This window comes from Crassostrea angulata, chromosome 5 (assembly GCF_025612915.1).
Source record: "Crassostrea angulata isolate pt1a10 chromosome 5, ASM2561291v2, whole genome shotgun sequence".
In the NCBI taxonomy this organism is placed as follows: Eukaryota; Metazoa; Mollusca; class Bivalvia; order Ostreida; family Ostreidae; genus Magallana; species Magallana angulata.
In genome coordinates, this window is record NC_069115.1 from 56,084,065 (window position 1) to 56,102,937 (window position 18,873).

Below are 18,873 nucleotides of genomic sequence, written 5' to 3' on the forward strand. Positions count from 1 at the left end.
TTTTTACTAATTCATCTCGCCATTACAAAAAAAAACGAAATTTCTCTAATGGCGCGATCTAACGCGTGCTTGATACTCATTAAAAACGAGTTTGGAAGATAAATAATAATTCCATTGCTGTTAATTATGACAAGTCGAACAATAGGAAGATATTTAGTTGCTCTGCGCGGACATCATGAATAGGAACCTTTTTAGTCACACGGAGGAACCAGAACCCGTCTGGATGTACCGGCGCTGTTTATCGGAACATAATCACTTTAACACAACTCAACAATCCTAGACCTTGCTCATGATTAATTGTCCTAGATCTCTTGGCTGAACTTGGTCTGTTATGAAATATTACTCTGATGAGGTACTGTCTTGCATTTGAGACAATGGCGGGCAAAGCTCTCTCTTTATCGGTGTCGATTGCAGCGCCTCTGGTATGATTGTCTTCCTCTCAAACATTGCCTTACACACTTGCAGTGCTTTTTTAGATGAAAAAAGAGAGGGAAATAAGATAAATGCCCATATTTAAAGTATCGGCTGAATTTCATAAGGTTTCAAGATCATCTCTTGACACATGAGATGATCTGAAATGACGGGTTAAATTTCCAAGTCATTTGAACGTTTTATGAATCTAGATTGGGGCTAATGACCACACAAGAAAACAAGAATCCTCTAGCAGTCCACTTTTACTTTGTTTTTTTTTTATATTGCACAGAAAGAGATTGTAATGATAAACCAAGATTTTTAATAAGTATTGATTCAACGATGTAGAAATATTATGGTTGTTGTTTTATTAATCTTTACCGAGTTATTTTGGGTTTTTTAACCGCCGCATTGCTCCGTCGCATAGCTTATTAGTTTAAAAAGCAAATGCACCTAGGATAAATGGCATTCTAAGTTATAAAAGTAAAATACATTAAATATTCTTTATAGCAATAAAAGTACTAAAATTAATATGGCTGACTTTTTTTTTAGCATAAAACAACAATTACATGACTTCAGTTTCGTCCATTACACTTTTATTTCTTGTCAGGAACTCTCGTAACATAAGAATGAGATGATTTTAGGGTATTTATGTCCAAATAAAAAATACAATGAACTTTTCTATGATATCATTTCACGACAACGGGGGCGAAATTTGTAAATTTTCATTCATTATATTTATTATATGTCGCCATTATTATGAGAGAGTTATTTAGAAACTTAACCTCGGAGTAATGTCCGGACAATGAAAAAAATCCAAAAGCCGACATCCTAAAAAAAAAAAACCCTTGTATTATGACGAGTAATTACTACTGGAACAATTAGACTAAATGTTTGATTTATAACTGCAGTTAGAGAATGGCCGGGCTGACGGTTTGCTGAACACACTGCATAGCAGATAATTCTAGATGTATCTCTCTGCCCCGAGTCATTATATCTGTTGACAAGAGAAGTATTTAAAATGGAGCGGAGAGGGACAGACCCACGATTATTTCATTATTTACCCGTCATTCTCCGGGAAGGATGAAGGAATAATTAATTTGATAGCATCAGATAATAAGTTCTACATAGTTATCTCCCCTTATCTAAAGACCCGGATTTGAGACGTATATTACATCAGAGTGCAGATAAATAAGGGAATCAGCCAATCAGAAAGAACGACACAAAGCCACAGATCTCGATTCATCCAATAAATCAAGAAATGGGATTGATCAGCATTAAATCACTTTCAGGTTTGTTTGTTTTTTTTGTTCGAATTAAAAAAGACCACCGATTCATAACTTACAGTGGTACATTGCCCACTAATTTTTCAGTATAAGACGAGGCCACACCTCCAATGATTTATAATTACTTTATAGCATATCATGTTTGTTTTTTGGTGGGTTTTTTTTTTTGGGGGGGGGGGTGTTTTGTTTGTTTGTTGGTTTTTTTTTATATTTTGTAATCTCTGAATTCAAATCCTCAAGCATTGCAATCAAACCCAATGTTTGGTTTTGACTTATCATATTGTACGTCCTGCAATTGATGTAGTGAATGTATGATATGTGGAAAATATATCAATGAAAAAATATCCTAAATAAACAAACCATTGTTTAATTTTCCAAATGATATATTCATTATGATTATGCCTTGCTTTCATACAATTAAAGCATTCTCATTATGCTTTACCTTCATGCAATTAAAATTCATAAGTTAGTTCTAAGTTTAAAAAATGTCATTAGACGGGAGGTAACTGAAAGATTTGACAAATGTTGACCAAAATGGGGAAAAGGTTGTATTCAGTGCGAGTATGGCCGTTATTGATGCACTTTGTGAAGCCAAGTACTCACCATTATCTTGTATACCTTCCTACCTATCTGTCTGTCCGTCCACCCCCCTCCATGCTAGTTGAAATAACCAACTGCAGAAATTTTACCCTGAGCTGTTCAGAATTCAAAAATTTCATATCAAATAGATTTTATCACCTGTGTTATCGGGGAGATCTTATTCCGTTTAAATAAACCATTACTTTTTATTTCAGTTGAGCATGCATACGTTTCAATGTGAATTCTTATTTTTTTAAGTCATAACGTTTTTAAAAGTGTCCGATATCTGTACACTCTTGTCTTGCATCTATTGCCAGATATTATACACATAGTGTATGCAATGTGAGAATAATCGAGTTGAATGTATGCAGAAAACGAAATTTGAATCGTTACTAGAGGTACACATAGTCGGTGCAATAGGTACATGTATAGCACCTAGGTATGCTGAGAGATCAAGGAAATAAAAGATACACTACCAAAGATTATCAGAGCCCTTTCTTGTCTCCCCAGTAGCGCACTGTATACCCGTATCATATCTACACACAGGCGGTAGGGACATGATCCCGATAACGTGGGTGATAAAAAGCGCTGGATATACGCTGTGCGATGTCTTACATTATCAACAAAGTGTTTAAATCCATATGTACATGCTCTATAACTTGATAATTACATTATTTAATTCCATATTTAACAGTAATATGCGTTTATGGGGTTTTTTTTCTCCATTTTTGAAGTCATTTTTTTTTCTCTGCACACGTGTGCCCATGCACTGTCATTAGAACATGTGTCGCTGACATCATAATTTAGTTACATAATCACTGGTTAAAAATCCTGCTCTACGGCATTCCGTTTCTATTATTTTAATATATTCCACAACATTCTTACAATTGCCAAACTGTCGTAATTTATCTTCTCTTAAAATGATCTACGACCCACATATCCATCCCCAAAGCAGTTTTGATGCATCTTCTTATCAAAGGGCAAAAGGTGCGCATAACTTTGCAGACATTTGTGTAAAATTCCCTCTCCTATTTCCCTCGCGTGCAAACCGGCCAATTATCTCCTATAGCGTAGACAATCAAATAAAAACAATTTTGATTTTCTTCGTTTTTATTATAATAAATTCTAATTTATATATGTTTCTAAAATAGAGATATCTGTATGCATTTTAAATAATTATACAAATATTAGCACTTGTGTAAAGTAGTGTATATAAAATATATAAAAAAAATATACAATGAAATGATTCAAATTTGATTTGTATAAAAATACATCTGATCAAATATTATTTGTAATATATCTATCAATAAAATAGAATTATAAATTCTACAGCTAATTGTCAACGTTTTTTTCTCACAATTTGCATAATTTTGACACCGCCATCCGTCATCTAGTAGTGAAGCAGTATCTTTTTTCTGCGTTTTGGAAGACCTATTTGTTCACGATCACTCGCGTGCTGTCCCAAGACTCGTGTTCTGCTTTTCAAGAACCTGTCAATCATGGGGAACACCTCCTTTGCACCTGGCGTTGTCGCTATGGTGTGTCTTACGGGGCGGAGCTTAGATGGCAGGCAGCGTTACGCCAAGCGCGTGCACCTTTCGTTTTTTATCCAATCACGGGCTGATGATTTGAAGCCTCTTTCTGTTTGAATAAAAAATAATAAATGTTTAATGACAATAAAATAACACGCCCGACGCTGTTAGCATAGGGAAAATAAACAAAGTGTGATTAGCAAATCTTATTATATTACATAAAAGAATCTCTGAGGATGATGTTATATAGCATCGGTAGAGACCGATGAACGGGCAATGATCTTACGCTTAAATTTCTGTAGACGAACAAAATAGTATACAGTAATGCCGGTGCACACACAGGTACACAAATAATAGACTGTCTTGGCCGCTTTAAGGATATATTCATATCGATCTCCTATATTGAATTCTACGGGGATGTATAATCTTTTTGGATAGCGATGCCGATAATTATTGTAGCGCAAGTGAGATTAGTAGGGACATTATCGACTTAGAAGTGGCCCCTGTAGATATGGGTATACCTGTTCTGTGACACTCAGTGGCACTTTATTATCAAATAAGTCAACAATACTTCGGTACTGAAAGTTTACTCAGTAGCGCTACACAATGTTCATCCCCTCGGTATTTCACAACTTCATATCATAAAGTATCACCCGGGAATCGATAGAGAGTTTTATGACACTTTATTGAGGTGTCAACTGGTCGATTTCAATGCCATTATACCTGCATTTGTCTAACAATTATTACCTTTAAGAACAATTAAAATCTTGTTTACTAATTCTTTCACAAGTGCCGATTTGACTATCCTAAACTATTATACTCCCGTTACATGCATTTAATTATTAATTTGTTTTATTTGCAAAAAGGCATTGCGTATGTGAACGTAAGAAGATATAAAAAAGAAATAGGAAATATTACCTCGTCAGGACTAGAACCAGTTCGTGAAGTCGAGGAGCTCTTCTTCTTCTGTGCTGAGATTGAGTCCCTCATGAGATGTCTCAGAGCAGGTGCTTGGGTGGGGGGAGCTGGCTGAGGGGGAGACGGGTGATGAGGTCCCCGGGGAGGACTTGGGGAGGCAGTTGTTGTCCAGTACAGCATTCACGGCGTCGTGTTCGTCCACTAGGGTCTGCAGGTAGCGGATGTAGTCAATGGCGGCCTTCAGGGTGTCCACTTTACTAAGTTTCTTACTTTTTCCGCATTTGGCGCCGGCCGGGATGTGCTCTCGGAGTGTGGCAAAGGTCATGTTGATCAGTTTGACCCGGTTTCTCTCTCGCTCGTTGCGTCTGGCCACAGCAACAGTTGGCGGTTTGTGCAGCCCGAGGTAGTCGGGTTGCTGACCGAAATCCAGTCGTCTTTTGCACATCATTCCACGTGCATTTTCCTTGTCGTATACGTGCGTTGTCCCGGGCTCCGGGGAGGACTCCGGGGAGATCGAAAACATGCAGGCGGGGGGCTCGTTGACAAATGTCTGGTACAACATTTGGCCGTTAATGGTCTGAAAGTCAGAGAGCTGATAGTCCATTGCTCTAAGATCGTTCTCCATATTTGTGAAATACGGTGACCAAAAAAAAAACCCCGATGACAATTGTTTGTCGAAGATGAGGTTTTAGTCCTCCAATACTTCTCAGGTAAAATATTTTCTTAGGGTACGATGTCAAATTTTTGATATGGGTGTCCAACAAGCCTGTTTCTTTTTATACGGATATTGTCAGTAGTGTGGGCTAGGCCACACCCCCTCTTGGCATTATCACTCGCCGAATGCGCGTCGTAAGACTGTCGCGTGCTCTTAACACTCCAATGACTTCGTCAAATAGCGGAGTTGCCAAAATCGGTTCCCCTCCGGTGTGAGTTGATTTTTTTACTTTGAGCGTAAAGTAAATTGCAACTTATTTGAATTTTCAACGAACATTGACAACTTTTAACACAAAATCTTTGTTATGTAAACTTTGCTTTTTTTCTTTGAAATCACTTGCAATGCATTTATTGCAGCATTCACAAAGAAGTGGCTGACGGGTTTGCCCTACGCTAACGTCTATCTGTCAAATATAACGCATCAGCTCCGCATAAGATTAGGAGGAACAATGGAGCGACTTTGCATATTCAAAATCACCAATTGAAATGCAAGTGGTGTACCGTTTCAGAAAACTTCTTGAAAGTAAAACAGTTTTGCGCAGCGGAGCGGAGCAAATGAAACAAGATTGATAACAAAAGACAAGCAAACAAAACGAGGCATGGGATACCCATCAATTTAGCCAAGAGAGCCGCGAGACGGGGTCTGTATGTCGTCCTCATTGCAAGAGATCGCATGCGGGTAGCATACACCCAAACTCTGGCATTGCACACCGAAATAAAATCAATCTCAAACATATATAAGTTTTATTTTCCTGGATCATATTGGTAGGCTTATATATAGTATATACTTTTTTTCCTGTTTATCTGAATCTGAATCGTAAATAATTGTTTATCACTTCGAATGAATTTTCAGTTTCCTACTTATTGATAGAAATCTAATTTAGAAATGATTCAGACGCATGAGTAGATTCGATATGACAAGGTGTTTTTCACGCGTTCCTCCGTATGTTTATGACGACTGGACCCTCCTTTCTCCGATTTCATTGATGAGCGCTGCAGTAATTGAAATCCCTTTATCGAGACTCAGTCGTCGTCCCACCGGATATGAACTATGAAGACAAACAAGGGTTTTATTTGTATTTACAAAGGTGTTTTAATTATCACATGTTTGTCTTTCCTCCTTACAATTGAGGTGTAATTTCCCTTGGTTTTGAGCTGAATATAGATATAGAATTGTAGTTTTCTTAGGATAATATGTAATTTTGAAAATGATAAGTAAATTGTTAATATTAAATATTCCTCCTAATGTGTGAGAGGTTATCTCCCTTGGTTTTGAGCTGAATTTAGTTTTCTTGGGACACTGTTAATTTGGAAATGATTAGTAAATTGTTAAAAACAAATATTGATTGCTCCCTCTTTTATTGTAACATGTGGTAAATGAGCCCTTGTTAGCTTAATTCTGAATTTAGATTCTGTAATTTACAAAAAATATGTTTTCCTTTCTTTGATCTTGTTAAATTGAAGAGACAATTTCAAGAAAAAGAATGTTGAGTTTCATTATTGATTTATTAAGTTTTTCACCACGACCGGATTAGTTTTAACACCCGCAGAAACATTTGTTCGATAAGAAATCTACTTAAATTGATGGCAATTAAGTCATTAATGGTTTGTTAAGAGCAAGATTTTGACTTGCCAGAAAGTAGTTCTTACAACACCGACTAAGTCGAGCGCCTGGTCAGACAGTTACCAACAAATCAGCAGCGCTCGAAAGAATCGAATTTTTGTGGCAATTGAATTTAAATTAAGTTTTGTTATAATTTTGCGACATTATTGGGAAAACGTGTGATCTTTTAGTTTAATTCGATAAAGGTTTAAGAAACTGGGTGTATTTTTTTATGTTACGTCACGATTGTCCTATTTGTTGAAACAAAAAAGAATGACGATTTCCATAGTCCAATCGTATCATTTTAGTGTACAATATAATAATCACTGTCTAGAAAATCTACTCAACGCAGATACCAAACTGTTCCTTGTAAAGTGCGATACAAATTTAATTCACACTGTTATTAATACATGCACAATAGCATTGAAAACTTCTATATATCCTAAAACTATATCGTCATCAAATTACGTACATTGCCTTTGAAGGTAAATTTGGAAATTACAATAAGAAATTTTTTTATTTTCAACTTTATTTTGTATTATAATTTTATAACATGCACGTGTTGCAAATGTTGTATATGGTACTTTATAAGCTTTTATTACTCTAGTTTGTGTCGAAACAATTATGTTTTTTGGTCATATATACAAAATTATGGAAGGAAGACAATCATGTAGTGTAGAGGGAAGTGTGCGTAACATCAACAAAGGTATGGAAGATGGGAAACATTTCAACAACTTTAAAGGGAATTGTACACGATTTGACATAAAATTTTCAAATTTTATTTTTTCATTTCCAATGTTTATACGGATAAATTTATATAGAAGTTTATAATGCTATGTCAAAATTTGAAAGTCAAATATCAAGTTATAAGCAAGATACAGAATCTATAATTCTTTGTTTTGTAAACAAAGCTCGAATATTGGATTTATTTTTACATATGTGTTATATTGGTGTAAGTTTCAATTAAATGTATCTTTCTTTTTTTGATAGTGTTTATGAAGATTTTGAATTAGTTTAAATTGTTTTTTGCATGTCATTTTGTCTAAGAAATGGGAATTCTCTACCTTACATTTTTTTAAAAACAACTATAAGACTCATCTTTGTTTACATAACAACCAATTCTTACCTCTGTATCTCAATTGTAACTTGACTTTAACACTCAATATTTTGGTCAATCATTTAAAATGCACCAGTAATCCATTTTATACATAAAAAAAATTTGGTCTCAAATCGTGTACAAGTCCCTTTAAAGGGGCATGGTCAAAATTTTGGTCAAATTCTAATTTTATGTTTTTATTATTTACAATGCTTTATAAATGCATATCTAATGATCAAATAAAATTTGAGAGTCATTCGTGGAGTTATAAGCAAGATACAGGGCTTACAATTCTTTGTCATGTAAACAAGGCTCGTGCCCTGTTTTTGTTTACATAGGTTCAATATACCAGTAAAAATATTTTTCTAGCTTATTTGTCTATATTTTTATTTATTCTAAGCATAGATAAAAAGTTTCTAACGTTTAACATATTCGTTTTAGGTTTAAAACTGAAATTTTTACTTCAACCTTCAAAATGTAAACAAACGCTTTGTTTATACATAGCGAAGAATTTCAAGCTCTGTAACTCGCTTATGACTCAACAAATGACACTCAAATTTCGGTTGCCTATTTAAAATGCCTTTCTGAAGCATTGTAGGTATTAAAATCGAAAAAATAATTTTTGACCAAAATCATGATCATGCCCCTTTAACCAGAATCTGAACAATAGAATAAAGAACCATCTACATGTGGAGCTAGGATTCCCGCAATATTGATAAGATCTCCCTAAAAAATTAAGAGGTTTGTAATTAATGCTGAAACAAATTTTGCTTTTTAAGAAAAATGCAATAAATGTATTACACTGGCATTTGAATGTGACTTCGTTTTAATGTTTGTATATTATATTACGGTGATTTCTATGATGTAAGAAATCTAAGAAGACTATTATTTGATAGTACAAGTATATAAAACCTTGAGGTTTATATTTTTTGAAATTTATGGTCAAAATTAGAGCTGAATTCAAGAAACGTTTATAGATGCAATAACAAGAAGTAAGGATTTATTACAGTGTCGACGGTTTGTTACAAATATTTCTACTAACTTTTTACGATCAATAACCATTGACTTCTTAAAGCTATGAAATTATGATAAAATTGTTGGGCACATTCCCACTGATAATCACACGAAGGCGTGCTTCAATAATTTTTAGTGGAGATTTCAAAAAAGAAAATAGAACAAACAATTGATTTTGATTTTTACGTTTTAAATTATATTTTGGTTGTTTTTATCTTTTTACATCTAATATATTGCGACGTATTTATGTAAAAATAACATGCACTTGTGAATCATTGGCTGTTTCAAGTGTTTACCTGATACATGTTGTATGGATTGACGGTTTTTGTAACTGTGAAAAGTTCTTACTTTTTAATGAGCCATCACTGGGCGCCATGTTGAGAGGTATAAAGGCCGTGATAGTATCACTCTTTCCCGGACTTTGTTATAGACTCTCGGGTTTGATTTTTTTTTGGGGGGGGGGGAGGGGGGGGGACTCATTATGCGAGGGAGCGATTTGTCCATACAAAGACGCAAAACCGGGCAATTAGAGGGGACATTGGACAGCATCGCACTCAAATCTCAATACTGAATAGAAGATTGTCACCCCAATTTTATCCACGTGCCTCTGACGAATCTTTACAATATCGTGGAGTTATTTCTAGCGAATTCTTTCAGTCTATTTGAAAAAATATTGTTAATTAATTTCTCTAGAATAAATGATTTGCCATACGCTTAAAAGTTCAAATATCTGGAGGTATTGATTTAACATTTTATGTTATTTGTTCGTTACTAAAATACGTAAGCTCTTACGGGCATTGGCAAATAGCCTAAACTATTCTTCATGAGTTGATTATTTTACTTAATAACAATTCAATGCATTTGCGCGCGTATTTCCTTTTAATAAGTTAATATCATGTACACCGGAATATCTTAAATACCAAACACGTCTAAAGTACTGAAAGAAGCATTTCCGCTACACATATACCATGTATAATGGTTATCAAGCCCACAGACACCCGAAACGAGCACGAATGACCACTGTTCTTTTGTCATGTTACATAAAACAAGCAAAATGATTCGGAAATAACGTAAAAATCAGCGATAACAATGAAACCCACTAGATACGGCCATCACGCCTCTCCATTGATAACAACTCTCTGGACATCAAACTGGAACAGCGTGTCGTCATCGGACCAAAAATAGCGCGCGACCCAGCGCAGGAAGCCAGGCAGTGGCCGATAAGCGGCGCCTAAGCAATATTCAACACAAATTGCACACTCGATTCCCGGGATTATTTTCTTATAAAGAGGTAGAAGTCGTACAAATGACGTCATGGCCGTTGCGGCGCGTGCGCCATCTTTGGTTAATTTGTACTTTAGGACAGAACAATGACTTGCGTCGTGGTTGTTGAAGGTTTTCATTTGGCAAAACAAGACTAATGTTTTCGGATTCTCTTTTGTATGTGAATGAAATAAATGTAAGCCAAACATCATTAAAAAACAATCTTTCTAGTCCTCAGGTTAATTAATTCTGCAAAAGTCTTATAGTGGACAATTATTTTAAGTGAATATTGGAGAGAGGACATCTCGCCTGCTGTTCAATCCTTTTCAATATATTTTTATACACTTGAATGAATTATTTCTCAAATTTACAGCGCACATATTTGTCTCAAAAATGGGGGGGGGGGGGGGGGGGGGAGACAACGAATCTTATTTAGGCATAATGAAATGCAAATTAATCAAGTATCGCTGTAGTGTATTTGTATTGGCGTCGGATCATGGAAGTTTAAATTAATAAGAAAAAAATAAGCAACGCGCACAGTGCATTTATTGCACAGTCTTATGCTACCGTGCAGATTTCCGCACGCGGACCACAAATCCTACCCGTACTACCGCTGGAAGCCTCGTCTTAGAAAAGTTAAACAAGAACATAGGTGTAAAGTCGGGACGTGGTGCCTGCGCGTGCCGATTCCATATATGGAAATGGCGAATCGCACGAAGGCGCACGTGAAACCGTTCACCTCCGTATTCCTAAGTGACGGGGTCACGGTGTTTATGAAGGCACTCAGACGGCTCTGTTGTGTGTGATTTTAAAATTTCACGGACAGAAGTCGTAGGCATGCAAATATATTACCATACAGCTGTGTCACCTTTGTCACGTGGTCTGTGGTGCAAAGAAGTGCTATTTTTTACAGTAAGTTTGGAAAAGAAGATTAAGGCAATGTTGACAATTGGTTTTTGATACTTTATCAAATCTCCAATTGAAATAAATCTTCACAACTTGATAATGCTTTCAATTTGAATTCAGAAAGAGACGCGAGACAACAAAGCTTTTCAATCCCAAGATAATTTGCAGAAGATTTTTGGCATAAACAATCAGGAAATCGAATCACCATTTATTTATTTTTTGCAGAAAATTGACAAATATTGCATCATTTATTTCATGCCATTTCTTAGAGATTAAAATGCAGGTTTAGCGCCGTGTGACTTTAAAGTTTTAGCGTATTGTACGCACTTGAGCATCCTAGTGTTCGGGAGTAAATGCTAAGTTTACAGAAAGCGTGAAATCGCCATTATTTGGTGAGACGGACCGTCAGAAGCTGTCATGGCGATTGCATTGAGATAACGAGACTTGTGGTCACCCAGGCAGGAACGAGCTCCAACTGTCCGTGAGCTGACGCAGCCGGTTAAATAAATCAATTAAAAAACAAGGGCGGGTCATTTAATGCCAATTTTGTAAAATTGTTAAAAAAAAAATATGTTCGTAATTTTCTTTCTATTTCTTGGTTACAATGTTTTTTTTTTAACTTTATGTAATGAATGCATGTGATGATCATATCAGATTTGGATGTATAGTTAATTATGTTATTATTAGATGATGTTAGATTAGAAGTATATTTCTTAACCAAAAAAAAAAAGTATTCTTTCTCTCTATGTTGAGTTGTTTGAATATTACAATGGTTTATTATGAAAAGTACAATGCATTATCTTAACTATTTTATGGAGGCCTTTTCTTCTGAAATTGGATTTTGATTCGTTGTGGCAATTGGAACTGAGTTGTAAAGTTATCAAGAAATGTTTGTGTATATTTATTATGGAATAATTAAGGTGTGTTGAAACGCTTGGATTTGTTTAGATAGTTAAGAGCAAAGTTTTTGCACCAACAGTTACATACGTTGTAGAAACTACATTCAAGTAATATATGGTCACACATAAATCGTGTTGAAGTCGCCATCTTTGTCCTATTTATTCTCAATATGGTTCACTGACAGGGTAGAGTGATTAATTTATACACTGTGAAGAATATATCCATTCATTGCATTTGATTTTGAGAAATATTCTACCTTTGCTAATCTCATTCTTCATAATAAAACATATATTTTCAGCGCGTTTTTGTTGTGTGTGTGTATAACTCGAGTTCAACATTCAGATAAATCTTCAACCCTCGATGAATATTCAAGTTGTTCTTGTGAAATATTTTGGCTTTTTGGGATGACTTCTTAAATGAGGCGGACTTTATGACTGAATGCAGTCGTATTTCACTCACGCCCTGTGAATTCATAACTCTATAAATCACTACCACGTTAACAGTCAATAAAGCTTTATTAATTAATTCATGCAACAGAACCCAAAAGCTGTATAGAATTCTACTTTATTTTTTTTAAGGATGTGCATTATGACATGCATCGAAGAACCATCAAAGCAAACTATAGATATCGTGCACAGAGGGAGAGAGAGAGGGAGAAATATAGACCAATCGCATGCTGACACTTTTTTAAATAATTGACCCAATGTATCAAATCACACGATATGCTCCTGTTAACTATACACAGGAAAGATTGTGCCATACCACAATAAAAATTACTACTAGTTCTCTCAGGTTTCAGGAATATTGAGTTATGATTATTTTTTTTATTAAGATTTTGTTAAATGAACCATTTAGATCTCCATGTCGTTAGCGTTCCTGAAAGACGCCATTGTGTGCAGTCGCCAACACCAATCTGCTGAAATCTGCAAAAAGGGGACGTTTCCTGCAAACAGCCATTTCCTGGTACCCGGCTCAGGTTATCATCGCATCGTTTAATATTAGCGTTTTCTCTTTGTATTGTCCAATTAGATTATATTATTTCAATTTAAGCTATATGAATATTAAATATGTTTCTGATTAAATATCCAGTTCAGGAGATTGTCTGTCGCCCGGAACCCGCAAGCTGGTTATCTACCACGAGGAGCTTTCACCCTAGTGTTTTTATCAAAATCGGCGAGAGAAACGTTCTTTACGCAATAACGTTAATGCGTCTGTAGAGTCCCCGCCATTTAAAACGACAGCCTAGCGCTGGGAGACATGATTAAAAGCTTTTATTGCTGTTTAACATAATCTTACTTACTTGTCTCACCTGCGCACGCGCTTAAGTTTTCATGCCACGCGTCTTGCTGGCCTCGTTACAACCATTCAAAAATGAGCGCGCTGATAAAATGCTAAGTATATGCATTTATAGCAAATTAGTTTTAAGCTAAATGATAAATTTGTTTTTCTCGTAAATTATTCCTATTATGACAGCTCACTGTTTACATAATAAAATTAAATTGAAAGTACTTTTTTATGATTGAAAAGTTTGGATTTCAGAGGACAAGAGATCAAAGTTGGTCTACATTGGCTCCTCCATTGACCTTTCTTATCCTGACACACACTTCATAAAAAGGAAGATTAGTTTAAGCTATACACCAAAGTTCCATACTGTTTTTCCTGCGGCAAAGTTTTGGTAAACCCAAATCATTCGACTAATGTCAAAATTGAAATTATTTCTATTGTTAAACATTGCCTTTAAATGATTCATTAGATGCCAGAAATGTTAAAAACCAATTTTCTGCATAAAGTATTCATATTAGGCACATAGAAAAGATTCATGAAAAGTAAAAAAAAAAAAAAAAAAAAAACCCAGAAGGAGTTAGAGGCATGCCAATTTTTTTTTTTATTCAAAGGAGAAACCTTGTGTATGAAATTCCACGATCTGTTGGTGTATCGCTGGTATAAAATAGTACGCGTTTTTATTGTATCTAAAATCTTAATTTATTCCGGCTATAAGTTTAATCATAAAACCACCAATAAATGCTTGGCGGGATTTATCCCAACAAATTTAACCTGGCTAAGTCTGTTTGTCGATGTGCGTATAATTATACCGTTTTCTTCCTTTGATGTGACAGAAGATCCCCCTGATTGATGCCCGCCGTGACGTGTCCTGTGTTTCTTTCATCTGAAAGTCAAAGTGTCAAAACATATACTTTATGTGTAAAATAGTTCGAGTATATTGACAATGACAAACACATAACTACACGAATAAATTTCACAACATGGAAACGATGGTGTCTCAACCATTGTTGTAGCATAGGAGATTGTCAAGAACATCTTATATTTTGATTTTGTGTAAAAAAAAAAAAAAAAAAAAAAAAAATTAATGATAAAACAGTAACAGTCGGAAAAAACCAGAAATTTATTTAACTTTGGGAAATCGAGCGCCAACTTGTAGTTTTATGAGTAATATTACATTTACAAAGTTTAATATACACAGCCCATGCAAAAGTATAAAGTTTCAAATGCTGATTTGTGATGTGATGCCTATTTAAAACAAAACAAACAAAAAACAAAAACATCCAACAATTTTACCCTTACGTAGCCTCCCCGAAATCTTGGTGATATTCCTCTCATTAACATTTGTAAGACGTTTTATTTTTGAAGGAAGCTCATTATTGCACTTTTTTATTAATATTTTGTCATGTTTAATTGCTGAAAATTTGAATAACTGTTGAATCTTTCGCAGATGCTCGTGTTGCGACGGAAAATCACGATTGCATTTTTCTCATTCATTTACATGGCAATACCATATTTATCTTCGCAAATCAAATGAAATGGAAACAGTTCTACTGCATTATACGGTCCGCGTCGCTTCCCGAGCCGGGCATTGCTTCTGTGCCTGAATATAATTAAAATTTCAGAGACCTTGCCTTTTTTACGACATGTTAAATAAAATTTAAACTAATTAGCTGTCCATGCATTCATGTCCTCTGCCGTGGAAATAAATTCAGGTTTCGTGTTCTGTCTAGGTCGGGCTTTACCAATACACGGAGAATTATGTAGGGTGTCGAGTGGATGAAAGAAGTTACACAAATCAGCGACCAATTTTTACATATTTTTGCATAAACGTTGTCCCCTATGCTTTCCCCCTTGATTGGATCATGCTGTTCCAATTTAAGGCTTTGTCCCCCTTTCAGAAGACTCAGAGGTGTGAAGGAGATTGGACGCGCCGATAAACAGGCCGTACTTCAACCAATGTATCCGAATAAATTTCCATGGAATTAAAAGTATATACTTTTCTTTTTTTTCTTTTCGAAAGCTAGAGAAAGATATACATCCCCTCTTTTTGCAATGGTATCGCGACAGCAAAGGTTTTGGACAGGCACCAGACCATAAAGTTTCCGGTTCAGCTGTTATCTGATGTAGTATCTTATTCATTATCATCTATCGTGAAAATGATAAAGATATAGTTTATGTGCAGCTTGGACGAGTATTTCAACCAAGCATTTTGCAAGATTTAATGGAGGGTCAAGCGCTAGCAATTTAAAAAAAATATAATATCTATTCTTAAAATATAATATGCAGCTCATCACAAAAAACCCTTGCAATTTCATGTTACGAAATCAATAATAAAACAATTATTTTTAAAAGGGCAGGTAATTGAAAGACAGTGGTGCATCCGGCGTCCGCGTGCAATATCCGGGGACTGATGGATCCGATGTCTGGGAACGGTCACCGATCGCTCCGGGACCCAGGGGCACGGGGGGCACGAGAGTTAAGCTAGCATGAACTCATGTCATTCGAATAGACAAAACGAAGGGGTTTTTCCACTTAATGCATGCTTTTGAATTGGCGCGTGCCATTTTTAAGGAAGCATTATGGGAGTTCGCTGCATTGATACTTTGGTCAATGAGACAAATCGGCAATGAAGGTTATTAGGTTCCTCTGAAATGTCATGGGTGTTTAGGTAATTGGTAATCAGAAACTAATGCAAAAGCATCATTTCTGTAAGAGTAATCAGCTGTAGTCACAACTCCATTTGCAACAATCTGTTCCGATCTCTATCAGATCCTCAATTTTCGACAATTATTGAAAACGCGATTTGTTTTCAAATTTGTTTTCCCAATGTGAAGCCATGACAAAAAACATTAATCTGTTTTTTAAATATACCACTTTGAAATCAAAGAATTGACTAGTAATTAGGGGTGTCTTTTTTGTGGTGTTAATAAGGGGAGAATGTTTTTCGCAGAGGTTTTTTTTTTTTTAGATCGCACCTTAATTTCATTAAAAAGAATTTCAAAGCTAGGTATTGTCAATAAATGGAAATTTTTTATACTGTTTTAGATAGACTTCTTGATTCTTTTAAAATATGTGAACCCTTTTATAGTCGTAATATCCGTTTGTTTAAATAATGGTATGATCCACACTTCAGATGGTTTTAACCAGAGACACCTGAGGAAAAGCAAAAGGTGGGTACAGATTATCTTTATAAATTAACTTACTTTACGCACTGAAAAGCTGAAAAACAGCATGCCCGTACTAAATAATAAAGTAAAGTGTGAAGCGTTGCGATCCGCAGATCTGAGGCCACTTTAAAAGCTACAGCCCGAAGGAATGACAAGGGTCACCATTGCATCACTAATATTGTTGGTAAATACGTGAAGGACACTTCACTGCCTGAAAATCAGTAGCCTTGCTCGAGATAATCCGGCCAGCACAACCCCCTAAAGCACTCGAGATAAACTCGAGGGCCTTTGTTAGAGTGGAGAGTAGAGGAGGGCCGCGGAGTCTCGCGGAGTCTCGCGGTGGGCACGGGTATACATGGGCAGCGCTGGCAGCGGGTGAACTATTACATATGGGTACTTGTGTCGTCACAGAACCGCGTCCAAATACGTCCGGTCTATCCGTTTGTTTAAATATAGGTTCATATCAATATCGCCCTAATGTTTACACTTTGAGAGAAAATCCCCATTCAAAAAGATTTTTCAACAGTTCTTGTACTTTTATCTAAAACTGAAATTGAAAATTTTAAACACCGAATAAAGTAATGTACTCTCTTAAACAATCACCGTGTTTGCCAGTCTTTGTGCTAGTGCCATTCAAATAAGTTTTATTTCGTTATTCAGATTTCTTTGATTAATTAATATTGTTCACAACCTATTATACTTGGGGAAAAACACCAAATGCTGAAAATTTATAAAGAACAGTGTGAAGGAGATAAAAGCAGAATTAATCAACACGAGAGCTACATGTAGTTTTAAACATTATATTTATACATGCATAGAAGATATATACATGTTTGTTTGATGGGTTTCCATTTAGAGAATTTTTGCTGCACGGAGCAGTTTTCTTTTTATATTTGGGTAATGGTGAGCGCTTTTGGTATTCTCTGTCAGTCAATAGGGGAACGTCAAGTCACCAGTCGCGACGCTAGCGATGCTATAACCGGGGGTCTTGTATGTAATTTTGGGTCTCTAGAGTCTGCAATTTGTAACCGTTTTACGGCAATATATAATCACAGGCTGCATCATCTAGCAGTAATTGGGTGTCGACATCAAAAGGAGGCCCCGTTACGCGATGCACCAAGATCTTTTAAGACGACAAGATTTATGCAAATGATGACACAGAAACGTCAACAAATGCAGAGCAGGTATCGCGTCACGTGATGGACTAAATCAAATACGTCAAACTTCAAACGTCAGGGACGCCGATTTCTGTAGTGATTGTATTTGTTGAAAACAATCTCGGGTGGAATTTTTAAAGACGAAGGGTTTCACCCCGCCAGCCTTGTGCGGCGCACGTGTCATATCTTGCCACGCCCACCTTTTATGCAGCGTTAGTTGTTGTAGTCTTCATTTCCCCGTGGTGTGTAAAATTGGGAAATGATTCTTTTAATGTTTAAACAGAAATTGATATTGAATAGGATTATAGAAACTGATAAAAATTAAGCATTTATTTTATGACTAATGGATTACTTATTATACATTATACTCATTACAATGACGGAGAATAAATTTGATCTACATATAATAATTTCTTTACAAATGAAGGAGGTAAACATTTCATTAATGTTTCGTTGAAAACTTTTAATTTTGATGGAGTGGTAGGCAGTTGGTATCCTTTCTTGTGTTCTAAAGAGGGAAAAGGCAATGTCCTTATCATAGTCTTCTTTACCTCCGACCAATGCATTGTTGTTGTTTTTTTTTCAATTTCTTAGACCTAACGCTAGTATCATATATGTACTTTGGAGACGCCATTGAAATACCAAAAAAAAACCCACAAATAAACAACAAAATTTTTAACAAATTGCAATAGAAACATTTAGACCTATAGAAGCTAAAAGCACAAACAGATCGCTCGATCCATTGTTTTATATGTTTTCGTGCGGTTTATTAGGGAGTTGGAGTTAAGTAACAAATTAAGTTCGAAATAACGCCAAGACTTTTTTGCCATGATTTTAGACATGACAAGCAACCACCAAGGCTGTTAAATTTCATATTGAACATTATGCATCTTTTGAAAAGTTGTTTTTGTCCTCAACAGATGGAGATCGTTTAGCAATTTTCTATCATTAAAATCCGTAAATATCTTGAACGTATCTTCCTTGCACATACAAAGTTTGAAAAAAAGAAATGAATTTGAAATATGCCCGTTTGTATTCATCGT

At 35.6% G+C, this 18,873-nt stretch overlaps 1 protein-coding gene across 1 annotated transcript; it reads right to left on the reverse strand.

Annotated features, from left to right (window-relative positions):
- Nucleotides 1–3,382: 3,382 nt before the first annotated feature.
- On the reverse strand, nucleotides 3,383–5,541 carry LOC128184642 (achaete-scute homolog 1a-like). Its single transcript, XM_052854202.1, has 2 exons — nucleotides 4,727–5,541; nucleotides 3,383–3,917 (listed from the first exon to the last, which is right to left on the reverse strand). The coding sequence occupies exon 1, from the start codon at nucleotides 5,349–5,351 to the stop codon at nucleotides 4,737–4,739; it is 615 nt and encodes a 204-aa protein (XP_052710162.1). The 5' UTR covers nucleotides 5,352–5,541; the 3' UTR covers nucleotides 3,383–3,917; nucleotides 4,727–4,736.
- Nucleotides 5,542–18,873: the final 13,332 nt, after the last annotated feature.

Bases quoted from the DNA above. Each gene is read 5' to 3' on its own strand.
- LOC128184642 (XM_052854202.1), bottom strand. From the start codon at position 5,351: ATGGAGAACGATCTTAGAGCAATGGACTATCAGCTCTCTGACTTTCAG.